Source organism: Gavialis gangeticus, unplaced genomic scaffold (assembly GCF_001723915.1).
Source record: "Gavialis gangeticus isolate Ggan-Ray unplaced genomic scaffold, GavGan_comp1, whole genome shotgun sequence".
NCBI classification, from domain to species: Eukaryota; Metazoa; Chordata; order Crocodylia; family Gavialidae; genus Gavialis; species Gavialis gangeticus.
The window spans coordinates 9,769,594-9,789,703 of NW_017728993.1; the positions used below are offsets into that span (position 1 = coordinate 9,769,594).

General features: G+C 44.2%; 1 protein-coding gene across 6 annotated transcripts in view; it reads right to left on the reverse strand.

Annotated features, from left to right (window-relative positions):
- The window catches only part of NFIA (nuclear factor I A), a 359,137-nt gene that overhangs the window by 73,802 nt on the left and 265,225 nt on the right, over window positions 1–20,110 (reverse strand). For all 6 annotated transcript variants that reach the window (XM_019501201.1, XM_019501205.1, XM_019501204.1 and 3 more), the window contains exons 5-6: window positions 8,531–8,648; window positions 4,843–4,970 (exon numbers count right to left, since the gene is read on the reverse strand). In XM_019501201.1, the coding sequence (XP_019356746.1) occupies window positions 4,843–4,970; window positions 8,531–8,648 (246 nt within the window). The remainder of the gene's footprint in view (window positions 1–4,842; window positions 4,971–8,530; window positions 8,649–20,110) is intronic.

Below are 20,110 nucleotides of genomic sequence, written 5' to 3' on the forward strand. Positions count from 1 at the left end.
CCAAGCCATAGTGGGCACATCTACACGAGACATTCACTGGGCAGTTGATTAATCAGCTGCACAGTAACTGTATCACATCTACACATGCGCCCCTATTAGGCTGGAGTAAACTAATTTACTCCACAGCAGAATAGTACTTGTAAATACAAGTAATATCCTGTTGCAGAGTAAAAAACTCTGAAGCAGGACACATGAAGATGCTTTCCCAGGTGGCTGGGGCATGAGGGTGCTTCAATGAAGAGGCTGCCTGCCAGCTAGCCCCACAGTGAAGCACCCCAGTGCCCCAGCCAGACCCTCTGCATCACACTGAGCCAGGGGGAGCAGCCCTGGGCTGGCAGGCTAACCCCCCAGACTCCCTGCCAGTCAGGGCTGTTCCAACCTGGCTCAAAGTGGTGCGCATGAATAAACTCCAGAGCTTATTGTTATGGAGTTTATTGCTCCCAGGCGCACATTCAAATGATGCACTTGGGAGCAATTAACTCCAAAGCAATAAGCTCCAGAGTTTACTCATGCGCATTAATTGCACATGTAGACATGCCCAGTAAGGAATACTGAAAGCTGCAGGAACAGGCAGTTCTAAGTCTTGGTACCAGGAAGAGCTTCCCATCAACAGATGAAATAAAGAAAGGACAATAGGTAGACTGATAATGTGCAAACTATCCTAACTAAACTGTTCTTCAACAACGGTATTAGAAACCCTTTGTACAAGTGTACTGAGGGTGTGCACTGAGGAGCTCCATCTCACAGGCAATAGGGAACCAAGTGGTAGTTAGGTACGTTTGATCATGATGGAACCGAAATCTGAAGATGCAAGCTTTTACTCTTAATTACAGCTTTAAACCAGTTCAGAAATACACATACAACAAGTGTGCACAAAGCCAGCATTTTTACCAAGTCCAAAACCAGACTGAACCTGCCTGATTTTCTTTACCTAACATCATCTTTATCCTCTCTTGCCCTTCTTTTCAGTTAACAAGAGTTATGTACTGAAAGTGCTGAGATAAAGTAATGGAAAGGAGGATCCTGCAAAAGGTATTTGAAAAGCAGAAGTAATTTACTACATGTCTACTTTGTTTTACTTTCCAAGCCTTCCTGTTGTGAAAGGAAATTCATCTTTTCTGGCAGACTCCTGCCTTTTCAGGCCTGAGAACTCCCCAGGAGCATTTGTGTACAGATAAATGGACGTGAAACTCAGTGAGTACACTATGAGGAACATGGAATTAATGATGGTTTTTGCTTTGGATGTCACGTCTGATGTGTAAATAAAGCCCTGTACACTTGTTTGTGAAAAGTCCCCCAGAGGTAATAATCACATGGCCAAGTCCTGGGCCTGCAATGTCTAGAATTCGGTGGAAAGCCTGCCAATGGTTGGGGGGGCGGCGACTGGGGGGGTGGGATGCTGGTCAGAGCCAACACTAGGAGCTCCACATTCAATCAAGAGTTGAGAGTCACCACAATGAACAGACAACTGGTGCGGCTGGTCATCTTCATATAGCACAGATCCAGTCACCCAAAGCCTTCGGGAGCAGGGGTTACCCAGGAATCCCTGTGTAGTTTGTAGTAGCAGTCATGGAGTGACTCTTCTGCAGGGAGGGGACTTTCCAATCATTTTGTATGCACCCCAAGTGCCCTCAAAGGCACACATTGGTGCAAAGACAGAAAAAACAAGTTGGAAGGTACCAAAAGGGGGGGGGCACTTGTTCAATGTAATTAATTAAATTAAGCCATATTTAATTAAGTATTTAAGCCCAAAGGCATTATTACACCTTAAAAATGTAGGGTTTTTGCTTTGCTTTACACTTGGAATTAAATACCTGGTATGAACCTTATTGGGACAATATGGGGAGTAGGAAGGATATTTCGGAACTGGCTGGGAGTAAATTTCCAAGCCCTCAGGTAAGGTCTCCTTGCTATTCTGACAGGAGGAACATCCTAGCAGCAGACGAAGTAATAAGAAGCAGTGCATCATTTCATTGTTCAGATGACCAAAATATTTGCCCTGTCACAGACTCATAAAGCATTCTGTGCTGGTGGAGATAAGAACCAAATGTTCACTTCCTGTGTTGGATTTAGGGAATAAGGTACAGTAACTTGTGCTGCATCAAAACAGGAGATAAGCTGTTAGTCTCTGCTAGCTAGAGCTCTGAAGGGCAGACCTCTTCCTTCATAGGTTGGCAGGACAACTGAGGACTCGTGTCTACTACCATGGCCCTCAAAGTGTCCTCTTTGTCAGCTTTGCCCTACAAGTCACTCTGATTTATGGATGGTCAGAGACAAATGAAGCAAGATGGACAACTTCTATGGCATCAGTTTGGGGTTGATCTAAATTTAACTAGTTGCAGTGTAAAGATATTTTTAAAACTCCTGGCTCGGTAGAAGTCAAAGAACACTTTCTTCTTTTCTGCACAAACTATGAGAGTCAGTGTCTTTTAGCTACATGGTAAATTAAGAATGCCTTAGTTCAGTAGGAGGTTCGAGTTTGCTGACAGTCTTGAATGAAGGCCATTACAGAAATACTGAGTCTCTCAACTGTGGAGATAGTCCAGGCAGGCTACCTATTTAGGAGAATCAACAGTGTGGCCTTCAATGCATGTTGACAATCCGGCTTGTTACTAACCAGCAGCAGACCTCCCCTGTTCAGATAAGACTGCGTGGAGGGTGGTGGTACAACAACTCTCCTTGGATCGAATCTATCAGGGTACAGATTTGGCTATAATTCAGGTACTGCACTGCTCAGTTTGGCCTCTGATTTCCTCCTAGCAGTGGATGCTGATTGGGTATCCAAGCTGGTAGTAGATCTACCAGCTACCTTTGATATTTGTTGCCTATGTGATACTGAAGAATGGAGAGTCATGATATCAAGCACAGATGCTCTTCAATAGCAACGTGCTTTTCTCTTGGAAAAAGAGCTGTGGGCAGTGGGCTACTGCCCCCTTTTATAAAGAGTGCTCAGTGCCATTCTGCCATCCTCCTTTTCACCATGGGAAAGGTTGGCCAGAAGTCACAAGGGCTTACAAGGCATGGACAAAGCCCAACCATATGTCTCATCTTATCTGATTTGAAGAATGCAGTTTAGTGCCTTCGCCACTGTCTAGTCAAGATTGGGCAGAAATCAGAATTGAGCTGGCTGAATGCAGCCCACATAAGACTGAGCTGATGATAGCGTGCAGAGTTGGCAGATATAATACCCACCCCTTGGATATGTATCTGAAGGGGTACATCTGTCAGGAGTTAAAAATAATCACAACTTGGGAGTGACTGTAGGCCTCTAGGCTCAAGCAGGAATTATAACAGCAAACCAATTATGTCCACCATTAGTGTCTGGGATTTTTTCTGCCAGGTGTGAGTCTGCTGTTCATGCTTTGTCACCTCCAGATTGGACAACTGCAGTAGGCTCTATTGGAGGCTATGCCTTAAAAACACTCAGAGAGTGAAGCTGGTGCAGAAAGCAGCAGCTTGCTTCACTGTGTGGGAAATCTCCTTGGGAGTACATAACACCGGTGCTCCAGGATCAGCACTGCCAGTACATCAGCTCCACTCTGTTCAGGGTAGTTTCTGAAGGACTGACACTTTCTCTCCATGCCATACTGTCATAACTGCAATCAGCAGAAACACTAATGATGCGGCACCCTCATTAAACAAGAGATGTCACCTGGCGGGGTATTTTCTGCGAGTTCTGAAGCTCTGGAATATGCTCCTCCTTAAGCGAAAATACCCCAGATTTGGTGATTTTGGGGGCATGCTGTGAAAGACATCTGCTCGACAGGCTCTCTGGAGAAGGCTGAGGGTATGTTTCATACATGATGGAAGGGATAGGTGGCGAGCTGACTGGCCAAGTTCCTGTGGAACTGATTTAAATGCTGCTGAGGTTTAAGCTAATTCTGTATATTATATGATTAATTAGGGGGCTGTAAGCCTAGGAAAGGCACCTTTATCATCTTAAATTGAAATAAATGAAAATATATAAATAAAAGTATATAGCAAGAAGGACCATTAAGACATTTATGGATGATTTGGTAAAATACTGAGTGGTGGAAGACAAAACAGTTTTTCGGTGCTCGGCAAATAATGCAAATTCATGATACATAACAGAAACCCTACCTAGAACACAGATCTGTAGCATTCATTTTGCTCATTTAAGGGCCAACATATCAGGAAAGTAATTTTCCTACTATTAACTATTCAGTTAGCACCAAGATAGCTGATCAAGAGACATTAAAGTACATATACAATTCAATGGAAGACCAACAAGAAACAGACGTATACGGGCTAATTAACTCAGGGAAAGCACAGCTGCCTGCTAGACGTTCTTAAGTTCAACACAGTTTTTCAGCACAGTCTTCCTTCCAACTTCATTGCTTTAATGACACTCCTTATCAAATCCCTTAGAAAGCCGTTGCAGAGTAAACTCAAATGTTATATAACCTTCAAAAATCCTTGCATCTCATGGGGACTTTGGGGTTTTTTTGTTTTTAAATTAAATAAACAGCCATATTTCACAACAGGATAAAATATGGTCCACTGCCTGGTCAGGTGCTGTTTTCTGCCAAGTTGCTATCACTGATACTCCATGATTGGATCTGAAAGTTTTCCCTGAGAAGAAGAGCATATCTTTTGCTTCATTATTCAACTACTCCAGATACTTGGCCAAAATACAAATGCAATGCACTGTAAAGAAGTTTGCTGGTGCAAGAGCAATCAAACCACAACAGTATTCTCATTAGACTGCCTGTCCCAGAGCAAATTATAGTTTGTTTTAATTGTCCTTTGATAGAATATTTGTTCTCTTAGGAAACTGAAAAAACTGGAAGGAACATTTATGACTTGAAAACTGCAGCTTACCTGGCTCCACTTCATGCCATCCACTCGACTGACTGCCGCTTCCTGGAGAGCGCCCTTGGCTTGTATAAAATGGCTCCTCACCAGGACTGTCCATCTCATCCTCCACAGATTTGAGGCGCTTTGTGGAGCTGAAGTAACAAAACATATAACACTGCATATTTTGGAAGGAAATATTGGCATCTTCCTTTGTAGCAGGTGAAAACAACAACAGGGCTAGATTTTGTGGTACTGGACCATTCTGGCATTGAGTGGAGGGTGATACCAGGTCTCTGCAGCTATCCCCCTACACCTGGCCCAATAACCTCAATTCTGATCAACTTTTTTCATATTTCAACTTTCTTTATACCAAAATTACCAAGCCTTCTGAACTGTGTCAAATGTTACTGTGATTTTCTGATGCATATAGAGACTAAGCTGAGAGCACCAAACTCATTTCTAATGGGAACCCAAATTATTTTGAACTTAGATTTTTACAGATAGAAGGCCCAAGGCCCACTGAAGTAAAGAAAAAGATTCCTACCAAATTCAATTTGTTTTCCATCATTAATTCACTGTCTCACTAGCTATCAAATTAGCTGGTGATAGTGAGAAGTAGAACCTCATTTTAAACACCTGTTTCTGTCTCCTTATCTTGTTGCTCACCTCCTGCAATACATTTTTTTCTGAAGAAATGTAATGACAATATCCCTATAATAATAAGCAAAACCCTGTGAGTGATAAGATTCATTTATTGGTCAAAGAGATTCAAATTTTCCTAGGACATAGTCAATATATAAAAAGTTTATAATTAAATTACTCAATGAATGAGGCACGACAGTCTTTTGCTGCTACCAAGCATTTAAAAGTGCACATAGTATCACAAGAAAGTGGGTCTAGAAGGGTCCTCACTAGCAAGGCCATCCAGCCCAGGCCCCTGCTCAAGGCACGATCATTCCTGATGAAACCATCCCAGCCAAAAGCTTGTCTAACTTGCTACTGAGAATTTCCAGGGATGGAGAGTCCACAACAGGCAACCTGTTTCGCATACATCACTTGCCATATACAGTACCTCTCCTAGCATATACACTGCATGACACTCAGACAAAGCCTGGGAGAATGGAGGACTCTTGCATTATGCTCAAGAGTCCCAGAGTGTGGTGTCCATTCACTTGCAACAGTTGCACATCACTGGAATGAATGACTTATTAAAGTTGGTACCTGTTAGGTCAGAGATAACCCTGGTCTGAAAGAGAACAACCATGCAATGCCATGGAGGCTTAACTGCTTAAACAGTTGTTTGCTTGCCTTTTAACGGCACTTAGCAAGTTTAAATTGAATGTGTGACACCACCCTAAGACTGCGTTAGGACGATGGTGTGAGGAGCAACATGTGCAGCCAACGTCCTTAACTGTGGCTAAGTTGATTATGAGATGTACAGAGCGAGTAGAGATGTTGTGATGAATTTGTCTTAACGACATTTTCCAAAGCCAGGTCAGGCAATTTTCTTTTCTCGGTTTTCTGTCCTATAAGACAGGGCTCTCCAAGTTCGAGGCAGCTGGGGGCTGCATGCAGTACAGGCCACAGACCCAAGGGCCTGCACACCATAGCCTCTGAGTCCCTCCCCTTGTTGTGCGTACAACCCTATTGCCCTTCACCACGTGTACAGCCCAACCCTCCTAGCCAGGCACATGGCCCAGTTTTCCCCTGCCATGTGCAGCCCCCCTCTCTGGTCATGCACCCCAATTTCCCTGCTAGCCGTGCATGTTGTGCAGACAGCCCACCTGGAGGTGCAGCCTGGACAACCTAGCTCCCTTCTTTGCAAAATGTTGCACAGCCTGGCACCTCCCCTACCACGCAGGAGCCAGAACCCGGGGGAGGGAAGGGGAGCCCAGACAACCCAGCTATGGCTGCTGCAAGAGCAGTGAGAGGAGTAGTGGCTGCGTAGGAGCCCACGGGCCACATGTTAACCCCTTGTGAGCCACACGCAGCACACAGGACACCAGTTGGACAGCTCTGCCATAAGGTGTATTCTACCATCAATTGTAAAGCATTCAAGAACCAAGTACGCTATAGCATGAAGCAAGATTAGATCGCTTTGTGTATCAGGGACCTATTACATGAACATAAAACATTCTGCTGGCACAATACCCACGCAACTCAACCCCGAAGCCTTTACTCAGGCAAGACAGACTTTGGCTTCACCCAAAGATGTGCTTAGGTAAGAACTGAAAGGTTTTGAAGTTTTCTATGAGCTATCGGGAGAATAGTTTGGGTATGTGTGGAATGCAGGTTCTGCCATTCCTTATTTAAAAACCCCCCTGTTATATGTCAGTAGGGTAAATTCTGTGCATACAATACAGTCATTGCCTGATAATTCTGCTGAGTCTGTGTATTTAAGGAATAATTTTTTTTTTCTGATTGGGAGCGGCCTAATGAGAGGAAAACAAACATATTAGCAAGTTATTAACAACTCATGCTGTTTATAATAGGCTCCTTATCAGTGCTAGTTATTTGCAAAAAAATAGAAGGAGAACAACTGAGCTTTTAAGTAACCTGACTTCTTCACTCCTGGACTTGCAACAAAACTCTCTCTCTAAGCGAGTCCAATGATGAGCACTGCACGTACAGTATGCAGTACAAATGTGAAAAAAGAAACAGCCCTAACTTTTAAACTGATTACTGCCACATGTAATGAGAACCTTATTTGCTGAGCTGCACAGTGTTGCTGGAGCACAAGTATACAGAATGTTCTTTCAATCACTGCACATTGTAAGCTAAAAAGTTATTGCTAAGAGACTGTCTTAAAGCTTTTTTAGAAAATAAAAATGACAGCTGCACTCAAACTACAGGGCATTTTTATTGTGTGCTTGTTTTTTGCAATGCTGGTAGAACTGCAGACTGAGATCAAAACCTAAAGCACTCCAGTTTGAAGTTAGAATTGTGTATCATGTCTGAAAAAACGGATCCATTTTGACTGGGGGGGGAAAAAATCAATCTGTTTTCTTAACAGTGTTCAAGATGGGTGTAATGACCGGGCTTGTTTATAAATCCAATCTCATGGATGGTTAAAGTAAAAGGACAGGATAAAAAAAATATATATACCCTTGTCTGTTAGTTAGCATCTAAGCCACAGGCTCGCACTGGATAGCAGCCAGCATCAAAAATTCGGTTGCTTGGTTGTCACAAAATTCTTAACGCCGTATCAAAATGTGAATATATTAAAGGCCAAGCCCTCAGCTCTATATCATTTTCACTGTTAACATTTTTAAATTTATAAAGAATATATGAAGTCTGGTGTCTAATTTTCCCTTGTATATAATGCAAGCTGCTGTCCCTACTTGGAAGAGCTCCATGCAAAAATACTCAAGGACCTTATCATCAAGATGAAGTGACATGTCCCATTGTGCCCTTGATTCTCCTCTTGGACCAGTGCAACATTATTGGCTTCAGCAGAATTACTTGTGTTTATAAACGGTGTAAATGAGAAATTAACTGGGACCTCTATGAAGCTTTTTTCCAAGGCTGGAATATAAATAAGTAGCTTTCATTGAAGCTAGGATGAACACTCAGCTTTGCGATTCTGAAAAGGTTACACGCTCCCTACCCCCAACACAACACGCCCAATAATGTAACTACAACTTTTCCAGATGAGCAGTGACTGTCATCTAGGTTTCACAAGCAACCCAATGCCATGTCCCAGTTGAATTACCTGGTAGAGGATGTGCTAGGTAAAGACCTCCTCATAGCTCCTGGGCTCATGCTGTAGTATGAAGAACTTTCCAAATCTGAGAGGGAGAAATTAGGGCCTGTTCCTGCAGCTATTGGCGCTAAGGAGACAAAAGCAGATTACAGTCAGTAAGTCAGGTGAGTAATGCTTTCACTGCATTTCAGTGTCAACTCTCTCCTTAATAAATAAATGCATTCAGTTTTGGGGAGGGAAGGGAGGTGGGAAGTGAGGGATTTGGCACTTTAATCAAGAAGGTATAATGTTTATTGGGGAAATACTTCTGTATGATTAAGATTCTTTTTTACTTTCTCCTAAGGTCATTGCTTTTTGTACTAGTAATTCTAGCTATTTGTAACAACATCTTTTGTGGATTCCTTTAAGAAAGTCCTGCCATATTATAATCTGAGTGAAATCTCTTGAAACGTCTTTATTTTTTATTTTTAGGTCTGGAATTGGCTTATTGAATGTACTTCTGAATAAGAGACAGGCCGACAGTATGCCTGGCCTCGTCTGCAAGCTTGTATAGACAGCAGTAGACACTTTTTCTCAGGACCACTGTGGCATCTCCAAGGGGGGCAAGGGGCTGAGACTTTTGGGGCTCTCATCAGCTTTTTGCAGACAGAACTGGCCTCACAACACCATTATCCAAAAATTGCCTTCTGCCCTTTTTTTCCTCCAGTACTGAAAGTTTTTTTTATGAGGGCCATCCTGCTATGATTTCACCTAGCTTCCATGTGACATACCCCACAGCACTAACTATGTGCAAGGTATTATAAATTCCTTTTCTAAAATTTTACAGGCATAGAGCCATGCTGAGCATGCGGAATAAAAAAAAGGCATGCAGCTACCTAATATAAAATACACAAGGCGAGGTCTTTGTCAATGAAACCCACTGTATGGTATAAGATTGCACTGCCATTTGGAGGAGAATACTGCTTTGGAGTCTGTATTATGGAGCATGCTTTGCCTTGCCCGTCTGACAGCCTCCTGCAACGCAGCCCGTTCTGCAGTATGTGTAAGGTGAACGTGGAACGTTTTATCTGAGAACCCTGTTTTGCAGAGACAAGGGATACTCTCTTTCTGACTTTACGGGAGCTTCCCAGACAGGGTACCGAGAGAAAAATTGTCTGCAGTCAATGAACCTGGCTCCCTTTTCACTTGCCATGGTAGGAGTGAGGCAATGAAGAGCAAATGGTGCCTTAACTTGCACCACTCATCCAGGGTGAAATCCAGGCTTGATGGAAGTTCGGCGACTGGTATCAATTAGGCCAGTATTTCAGCCCAAATCTTGGGCAACCGCCCCTCTCAGGATCGACACAATTGTTTAGCCCTCTGGCTAGCCCACCATGCCCAAAAGACACTTTGCTGTTGTTTGCCAATCTAGAAACAAGGCTCTTTTACAAATGTCTGTCCTTGAAACAGAAAAGGAACAGTGTGGACAGCAATGGACTTTTAAATGCATACGCTGGGAGGTAAATGCTTCTATTAAAACTTGAGAAAATCTGGCAGGATCATTAAAAGAAATTAACCTGGGAAATAATTCATGGCAAGAACACTCAAATCCTTTGTTATCTTCCTTTAACTATAATATGCTTCCTGTGCACTGAGCATACGAGAGGATGGGCTCTTTAAAACAAGGAAAAAAATTAAGTATGGTAAAATTAACTCATTTTATCAATTTGTGCTTTCTGCTAGTTTCCTGACAGGAGCTACAAGAGGCTGTAAAACTGATGAATTTGCATGGAAAAAGAAACCAGTGTAAGTAATTTGTGTAAAAGGTAACATGGACATGGACTGCTATAATTCAGACACCCTGCAGATAGCAGACTGCTGCAGTGTGAGCAGTTATGGGTTAGAAAAATGACCATACTGCAGTCAGTCTGACTTGAACGGAAATCAATCATAAAGGTACTCTGCAGCATCTACTCCACAGTTTTCAGCAACTTCTTTGCCAAACAGATTTTTGCTTTGTAAACCCTTTGCTGATCAATCCTCCTGCGTCTCAGACCTACCCAGGCCTAATTTACAGGTTAATCTTAATATTTTCCAAACAGAAGCATAAAAAGGCAGGCACTAAATTAAAGCGCCATTTCGTTCTAAGGGGCAATGAATTTCCCAGCCATTGTAAGATTTATTAAATAGTTTTATTTTAGACAGATACGGAGGAAAAACCTGTGCTGATAAATTGCCCCACCCCATTAATCTCCCCCAGAGCCCTGGGCAACGCTGGCCAAATCTTGAAGTTGGCCCTATGTAAAAACTTGTGAAGCGTGATTGCAGATCTCAACATAATACGTGTAGTCTGAAGAAGGGTGGGGTGGGATTGAGGAAGAGCTGGTAGCACAGACACTATCCACAGAGGAGAAGGGGAAACAGCAAGTAATCTCGGGCGTCCACACATTTTGAATAACCGGGTTTGTTTGCCGTGTGTTAGGACACCTTGTCATACTTGAAGAGCAAGATGAAGGCTGTAAGAGGACAGCCACATAACAAAGGACAGGTCAAAGAACACAACATTTTTTTAAATGCTCAAGTGTAAATTATGTTTAAAATGTCTGTGCTAATGTGAGTATTTACAAGGCCTGCGGCTCAAGCAAGTGAACGACTGTCCTGTTACAACTAACTCAAGGTCACTAACCTTAGCAGTGCCACAGATGTAAACTTTCCACAACGGAAAAGGGTTTTCGATTTATTTCTCAGGCATGTAAGCTGGTTATCTTTCATATGGGCTTTCTTTTCTCAATTAATTTGCTCTTGAAGCAATGCTTTCCTGTAAACTGGCTGCAGAAATTGCCATTGTGCAGCCTCCAACCAGGGAAGAGTTAACTCCCTTTTCTCTAGTTAGCAGGAGGTCTTTTCCTTTTCCGGTCTGAATTTTGCTTAAAGTGATCTATGCTTTCTATTGCTGTTTCACCCTGAGCCACACCTACTAACTCTTGCCTTAGACTCTGGCTGAAGGAAGCGTGCTGTTTTGTTTTTGGCTCTTAGATTTACTTTTCTGTTCTGCAAGACAACATGCCATAAAGGTATATACATTTAATCTGGTTTACACATTCTTTCTCCGGGCACTCATGATGACTTTACAGCCTACCCGTTTTACATTAACCAGAACAGTAATGAGAAGACAAGGTCACGCTCATGTGTATTTGCAGGAGTCCACATCAACACTCTACTGCCAGAGAGTAGGTGGAGGGATCAAAGGTATCGAAATTGGGCAAAACCCTGCCTAAACTGAGCTTTACCATTTCAACATATGATTATCCAACACGTGAACCTCTTAGCCTGATGTACCAATAACATGTTTTGGCACTATCCAGAGCACTGGCATAGCTGAAATTTCCTCTCTTCTGTAATACCTTTACTGTACTGAAGTATACACAAATGAGAGCCTGAGATTTACTGATCACACCAAAGATGTTTTAACGCTCATAAAAAAAGTTCTTCAGAAAAATACCAATAAATGGCTGAAGGCCGCATCTGAAACAGGAGAGGCAGGTTGGAAATTTCAGCTCTGGGTCAAAACAATATGCTCCATGCCTACAGCAAGATGTCATTTGACATAGAGCCATGCCTCTGACATGATGGAAGAGTAAGGTGTTTTCCTGGATAAAGAACGGGCCTTTCATTTAAACCTTAGCTTGACTGATGTGCGTGGAGCTTTTAAGTGAACCGATGTGGTCACGGGTCCAATTTCAGCTGACAGGGTGGTCTACATCGCAGGAACCCAATGCACATGAGATACATTTCAATCACTTGGAAGAGGCAGAAGACAGTTTGCCTGAAACACTGGACCAGTTCTCCTCCCAGGCTGATCAATCTGTGGTATATCAGGGCTGCAAGCAGGGAGCACAGAGCCATGGCTCTGCTCCGGATGAAGCCCAGCTCTGGGGAATGCTCTGGCACCATTGACAGGCTATCCCCATTGCCACCCATTTATTAATTCAGAGAGGTTAAAATCCCTGTGTTTTTCTTAACCAAAAATGTTAAGAAAAACACAAGAAAAATTAACCAAACCCCTCTGACTTAATTCGATCGGAGAATTTATTTTGGAAATGTATTAGAGTACAGGAAACCCACTAAATAAAACCAGCCAAGTTGGCATTTGTCTTCCTTGGAATATGGCACTGTCTCGTAGTTATTAATGTGCGTCGTATTTCTGTTTTTCCACTTTTATTAAACTGTTTTTACAAGACATGGATGAAACAAGGATCATTACATGTGTAACACTGCAGCAAATTGACACTGTGTTTAAGGTTAAATAAGAAACACTGCATTTGACTAATAATTTTCTTCACAGATTATGACTTAATAAGCAGAGGGAAATGTACTATGTTTTGAGGCAGGAAAGAAAGGGTAGCTGAGGTTTTTAGCAAGGCCTTTGTCTCCTGTATACTGTGTTATTAGGTTCAAAGAGGTTTTGCCGAATACAACAGATATGAAATGTGTGATGTTCATTTTAAAATTACAAGTACAGCCTGCTATTGACCATCTAATTATGCTGAGTTCCATTTATAAACATAGCTAACCACTAAGTTTATAGAGACTTTTTGTGCTGCTTTAATAGGATATTGATCGAGAGCAAGGTTTGAGTGGACTGCCATTGAATTGTGTAATGGCATACAAAAGGCAAGGTCACGGCAACTGTTCATTCTATGCCTGCAGTCTATTTTTTATTATAATCTTTTTTCCCCCCCTCCTTTAATGCCCAAGCCCACGCAGTCTGTTTGGGATAGCAGTGCTTTGCTAAGGAACAGAGGGTTTTTTTAAAGGTTAATTTTCATGCTCCTGATTTTTAACTACCACAGTTACAGTATTGCCTAGTATACCAGAAAGCATCCAGGCTACTGTTTGCAGAAACAGGTTGTTTTTTTTTACATACACATATAATACACACATGCATTTTTAAAAAGATACTCTGCCATTTACATCCACAGAACCCGCAGTATGTGCGCTCTGCGCTGGGGATCTGCATGGAGAAAGAAGCATCCTCCCCACTCTCATCTGGACATCAGAAAAGTAGTGGACTCACCCCCCCAGTCTCAGAGCCACGGGACCACCACCTTGAGCTGCTGACCCGCTCTCTGACACACTGAGAACGTAGAGTCCTTGTGTGAGTGGTGGACCATGGCTACTGATAACCTCACCATCCTCCGGAGGACTGCATTGGGCATAGAGCCCTCCCGTAGGAGCAGGTATGGGCGAGAGGATTTTTTTCTGTAATTTGCTTTGAGTAGACTGGTGGGTCAAAACACCTTGCGAATCTCGATTCCTTTGGTTGTAGACATCCCTCTCCTACCTACCCCACTTCCTGCTCGGAGAGGGGGATGTGTTTTTAATTGCTAGCTCCACATATCTCCTTCACAATCATTGCATCAGTTCTTTAACTGCACTGATTCTGCTCTTTATCATTCCAGCTCAAACAGTACAAATAGTTTTATTTAGGCTCTGCAGCGAGTGTGGGGAGTTCACGCACCAACTCTAGGTATAAGAGATTATTTTCCTTTATTGCTTTAAACAGAAACGATTGTTTCATATACTTGCAGAATTACTGTATGCTTCAAACACTAGGGTGCCACCTCATGCCAGAGACCACCTCTTACAGTCCCTTCTATTACCAGGATCCCTGGCAGCACCCATCTCCGTAAGAGGGCTAAGAGACTTCTGCAGCCAGATGCAGCAGATGCTGAAGCAGGGCTACAGAAACCACTAACCACAGAGAGCGAGTGTCTGCATGTCTGCCATCTGAAGTTTCCACTCCTGAACAACGGTATCCCACAATCCATGGCATTTCAAAATCACGGACTACCTGTGCAATCTATTTAACTCCTTTAAGGGCTCTGTAGATATAACACAGATATGTGGTCTGTGATTGCATGTGTGCATATTTGTGTGGTCTAATGCATTAGAAGGGTTAAAAGCATCCCACTTACTTCACGAAAAACAGAGCTAGCACCGTACAGCTTTAACTGTGGCCTTCCCAGTGCAGCGAGCATTTCTCAGCACCAGGAATGGTATCATTTCAACCAAAATGGAGCACAATAAATGAAGTTTGTCAAGAGAATGTTTATAAGCTCCAAATCCTTCCTTCACAGACCAGCCAGATTATTTCAGATGGCTGCAGGGAGCTCCACACGGGAAGGAGTCCATCTTGAAGGTCCCAGATCAAGAAGACTTGGAGGTCACTGTAACCAACTGGCTGGTATGGCCTCCCCCATTCCCCTTCTCTCCTCTCCAGCTCCCAGCCTGCCAATGATCCTAATTTCATTGCCTGCCAAATAGCAAACCCTGTGGAACTTATATAGGAAAGTTCAGTGGCAAGGTTTTTTTTCACTTGTGCAGCAAGTCAAGGGAGCACCCTGGAAGCAAAGTTGGTGAGAGCTGTGCAGCTCTCATGGCTTCATGACACCAGAGATGCACCGGAGTTACACTTCTAGCGCTTGCTCTGGCCACTTTCCTCAAGCCCCGAAGTAAGTTCCCAGTGCTGAAGGGTTTAAGGAATAGGATGAAAATTCCCTACAGCCTCAGGCTTGGGAACAAACAATGTGCGAGTCCCCAGTTGTGCTGCAGGGATATCCATCTCTTTCCTTCAAACCAAACCTCATCAGAGATTAAGGGGTCTCTGGGGAAAAGGAGGCCTGCAAGAGAAGTGGTTCATCTCCCAAATCCCATTGCAATATGGGACTATTGGCAACATGATGTGACATCCTCATATCAGGTTGTGGGTGGACAGTGGCCTCTCCACAATAAAAGAAATAATGCACAGGCGTCTTCCATGTAAACAGCTTTAGGACATTTTTCAAGCCCTTTAGCAACTCATTAGTGATGACGGCAGCAGGATTGTGAGGGCCGGAAGCTCCTAGTCATGAATTGGCATGAAGATGGCAGTTACAAGTAGGTCACCTAGCATTTGTATGAGGCAGGAGTGTTATTTGGCAGCTGTAACTGCAACTAAGCAGCCCTCTTTAGGATCTGCTCTGCTCACCCCACATGGGGAGGGGGTTAGAAAAGGTGCCCTAAACATAGTCTGCCTCTCTTTTTTTGACTGGATAACTGCACCCAGTGGGATCACCTTTACTGTGGTTGAAATCAATAAAGACACACAATCAATTTGGGTACCTGGAACACCAGGACTCTCATGGACAATCCTAACCATGAACACCAGAGCGCCGCACTGCAGTCATGGCTTGACAACTCAGATGACACAGCACTGATATCATTGCACTGAGCAAGAGCTGGTAAGTGGAAGATGGGCAGCTCAAAGAGCAAGGAAGTGTCTATACTGTCTTCTAGAAGAGTAAACAGCCAAGTGAATGCCAGCTTGGCTTTGCCATTAAGAATGAACTAATAAACCAACTCAATTTCCTATCAGAATTTATGAGCAGCTCATAACTGTTTGTCTCAAACTGGCAGGGAGCCAATACACCACTGTCATCAGCATATATTCCCTTACTCTTGATGTCACTGAGAAAACCAAGGAGGAATTCTATGCCAACCTTGACCAAGTCCATTTTGATGTTCTGGAGGGAGACAGGCTTATTGTGCTCAGTGATTTCAATGCCAAAGTTGGAAGGGATTCAAACCTCTGGAATGGAACCATTGGCAAAGGAGTGGGAAAGGTCAACTCCAATGGCATCCTCTTCTTGAAAAACAGGTGCAAGGCATCATGACAACACGCACAATGTAAGCATTAGCACTTGACTGACTACGTCATCATTCGTGCCCTGGATCACAAAGATGCCTCATCACTCGAGTTATTCTAGGAGCTGACAATTGCTGGACCTTTCACTGACTCATCTGCTCAGTTATGTCACTGAAACTGGCTCCCAAATGATGACTGCAGCAGAAGCAGTGCTGACAGAAGGTCAATGCTGAAGGACTCAACGGCCAAATCAAGAGACCTCTTCCACCAGCGCCTCAATGAAAAACTGGTGAATTCCAATCAACAACAAGGGAAGACTGCTGGCAGTGCTTGGGGTGCCTTCAAGTCCTCCGTCATGAGTGCCTGTGAAAAGACACTTGGATTCTCTACCAGGAAACATCAAGACTGGTTTGATGAGAATGACTGGGAGATCCAGCAGTTAATTGACTGCAAGCACAAGGCCTTTTGTGGTTGGTAGAATGACGCTAACTGCAAGCAAAAGAAATTGAATCACCAACAAGCCAAAGCAAAGGTCCAAGGGAGGACCAAAGCAAAGGTCCAAGGGAGGACCTTCAATATGAAGAACAGATGGTGGGAAGGCGAGGCAAAGCAAATTTAACTTCTTGTTGACATCTATGATACTCATGGTTTCTTTAGTGCCACCAAAGCCACCTATGGTAAAGCATTCAGGGGCTACTCCTTTGAGACCTAAAGATGGAGGAGACCTGATCAATGAAAAGGGAATCATCAATGTCCATTGGAAGGAACATTTTGAAGACCTTCTTAATCAAGAATCTGTTGTTGATGAATGTTCTCAATTCCATCCCACAACACCCAGTCAGAGATGATCTTGGAGTCCCTCCAACCCTCGATGAGGTGAGGTGAGGAGAGGAAAGCCATCAAGCAGATGAAGAACGACAAGGCATCTGGAGCTGATGGAATCCCCGCTGAAATCTTCAAGCAGGCGGGAGAAGCTCACATCACAGCTCCATGCCCTCATCTTATAGATTTGGAATAATGAGGTAATCCCAGGTGACCTCAGGGATGCCATGATCATGACAACCTTCAACAAAAGGAGACAGGTCCAACAGTGGAAATTACAGAGGGACTGGCCTGCTGCCCCTGATAGGAAAGATCATTGTGAGAACCCTCCTGAACTGTCTCCTTCCACTTGCTGAAGAGCTCCTCTTGGAATCTCAGTGTGGGTTTAGGGTATCAAGAGGCACAACTACCATGATCGCCATTCCTCACCAGCACAGGAAAAATGCTGGGAACAACATAAACCTCTCTCTATGGCTTTTCATGACTTCATGAAAGCCTTCCAGTCTGTCAGCCAAGAAGCACTGGGGGGAGGATCGTTCTGAGGTATCGATGCCCACTGAAATGCATCACCATTCCTCACCTGCTCCATGATGGTATGCGAACGGTGGTTCTCAGTAATGGGCCTATCACAGATTCCTTTGAAGTTAAGACTGGAGTTAAGCAAGGCTGCATCATCACTGCAACACTTTTCTCAATATTCCTTACTGTGATGCTACATCTGACCACCAACAAGCTTCCAGTCAGAGTAGAGCTAAACTACCAAATAGATAGTAAGCTGTTTAATCTCAGCTGACTCTGAGTCAAAACCAAGACTACCTCAATGTCAATCACTGAGTGCCAGTACACTGATAATGCTGTAGTGTGTGATCGCTCAGAAGCAGAACTTCAGGCAACCACTGACAACTTTACTGAGGCATACAAGAAAATGGGACTGATGCTTAACGCTCAGAAGACTAAGGTCGTCCATCAATAAGCGCCTAATGAGCAGTCCCCAGCTTTGGCAATTCAGATTTACAGTGAGAGTCAGGAGAATAAAGAAATGCAACATCACCTCAAATGTGCAAGTGCAGCCTTTGGATGCCTGTGGTGTTTGAAGATCACGACATCAGATTTGAAACCAAGCTCATGGTTTATGAAGCAGCCATGATCCCTACCTTACTGTACAGAGCTGAAATGTGGACAACATACAGGAGGCACCTCAAGTCACTCAAGATGTACCATCAACACTACCTGTGGAAGATTTTTTGAATCCAATAGGAAGACAGACGCACCTACATTAGCATCCTCTTGCAAGCAAACACCATGAGCATCAATGTGATGATCATCCAACATCAACTTTACTAGCTTAGCCACGTCATCCAGATGTCTAATTCCAGACTCCTACAGCACATTTTATTCTCCCAGCTTAGTCAAGGCATACGCTCAAGAGGAGGGCAGAGAAAGTGTTTCAAAGATGTCCTCAAGGCCAACTTGAAAAAATGCAACATTGACATCAACTCATGGAAGACTATCATCTAGGACTACCCTGAGTCTGCCACAATGATCTCAGTATTTTGAAACATCACAACAACAACCGGAGATGAAAAAGTGGGAGCAGCAGAAACAGTGTGTTGCAGACTAAACCAAGAATCCAGAGCCACCCGCCTTGCATGGAAACACGTGCCTGAGTTGCAACAGAACCTATTGTTCCAAGACTGGTCTTCAGACCCATAGCTAAGGTGTGACAGGAGGCCATCTCGTGGCCAGTCAAATCACTGGCCCACCCATCTGTCTATGGCAGTCTGCTCAGCTGCCTTTCCTGCCATGCCTTTGATGTATCTAATTAGGTGTTTATAAGGTGGGAGGCTGCCCATTTACTGCCTGATGCCAAGGGTGTAATACACGGCTCCAAACCTTCCCTTATACCATGTCCCATACCTTTGCAGATAGCATCACTATATGGCTCTGGTTCCATGATGGATCCCTTTCTATACCCGCCTCATGTTTGGACCCCAACTGGATCCCTCTGTCTCAGGTGGTCTATTCTGCTCTCATTCTGGGCTGCCGAGCTCCCTGAACCCTTCTCCTTCTTGGCAGTGGCCCTCTCCGGGAACTCTGGCCACACCAGCCCTGGCCTTGCCTCTAGGCCGGTCGGAAGCCCAGGACCCTGGCTCTGGGCATCCCTTGTGGTGGGTGCTCTGGCCCTTCAAACATTCTGGTCCTGGCCCCAGTACTGACTAGTCAAAGGTTTCTCTGGTCAGGTTACTGAGTGGCTCGCCCTCTCTCTCTCTCTCATATGGACCCACCTTCTCAGGTCCCTCCGAACACAGCTCACTCAATGTCTAAACCCAGCTTATGGACAGTCCTTCAGGCCCACCCATGTGGACCCTATTTTACGTGGCCAATGTGTAGTCCTTCAGGCCCACCCACACAGATCCTACTCTACGCAGCCTTCTCACATGCCATCACTGGGCCCACTACTCTACCCTCTCACTGGGGCACTCGGCCTTACGCCCCTTGGTCTCAGGCCTGATGACATGCCTAGACCTCTCTCCTGTCCCCTCTATGGGGTAACCCACCAGGTCATGGGGGCTGACCAATACTCGCCTTTCACAAAGGAGGCACTGGTGTGGCATTTCTTGGGGAACATCCCACCACAGTCAGCCCCATCCATAGCAGGATGTAGCTTTAGGTCATTCCCCAGGACCAGGAACATCCTCCATCCCCACAGCTCCTACCCTGTACTCCAGGTGATCTGGGAGCAGCAGCTCTGGCTGGTGAAGTTCTCTCTCTGGCTCTGTCCAGCAACTGCCAGCTCAGCTCTGAGGGTTTGGATTTAAACTAAAGTTGCTCAGCCCCATCCTCTAATCCAGGAGCACTCCTGCAGCCATATGACCACCTCATTAGGCTGCATCACACATGCCGGCTGCTCCACAGCCTGCTCAAAGCTCTTAGAGTGGCAGGAACCAAAGGTGCCCTGCCACAGAAGGCAATCATGGAAGACAATCATCCTTGACTGTGAGGGATTGCCAATGATGATGGACAGTGGCTTTTCCTCTAGTTTTAAGTTACTTAGTTTGATTTGTTAAAATGCTGGCAACATTTCTGTAAAATTTCTTTTT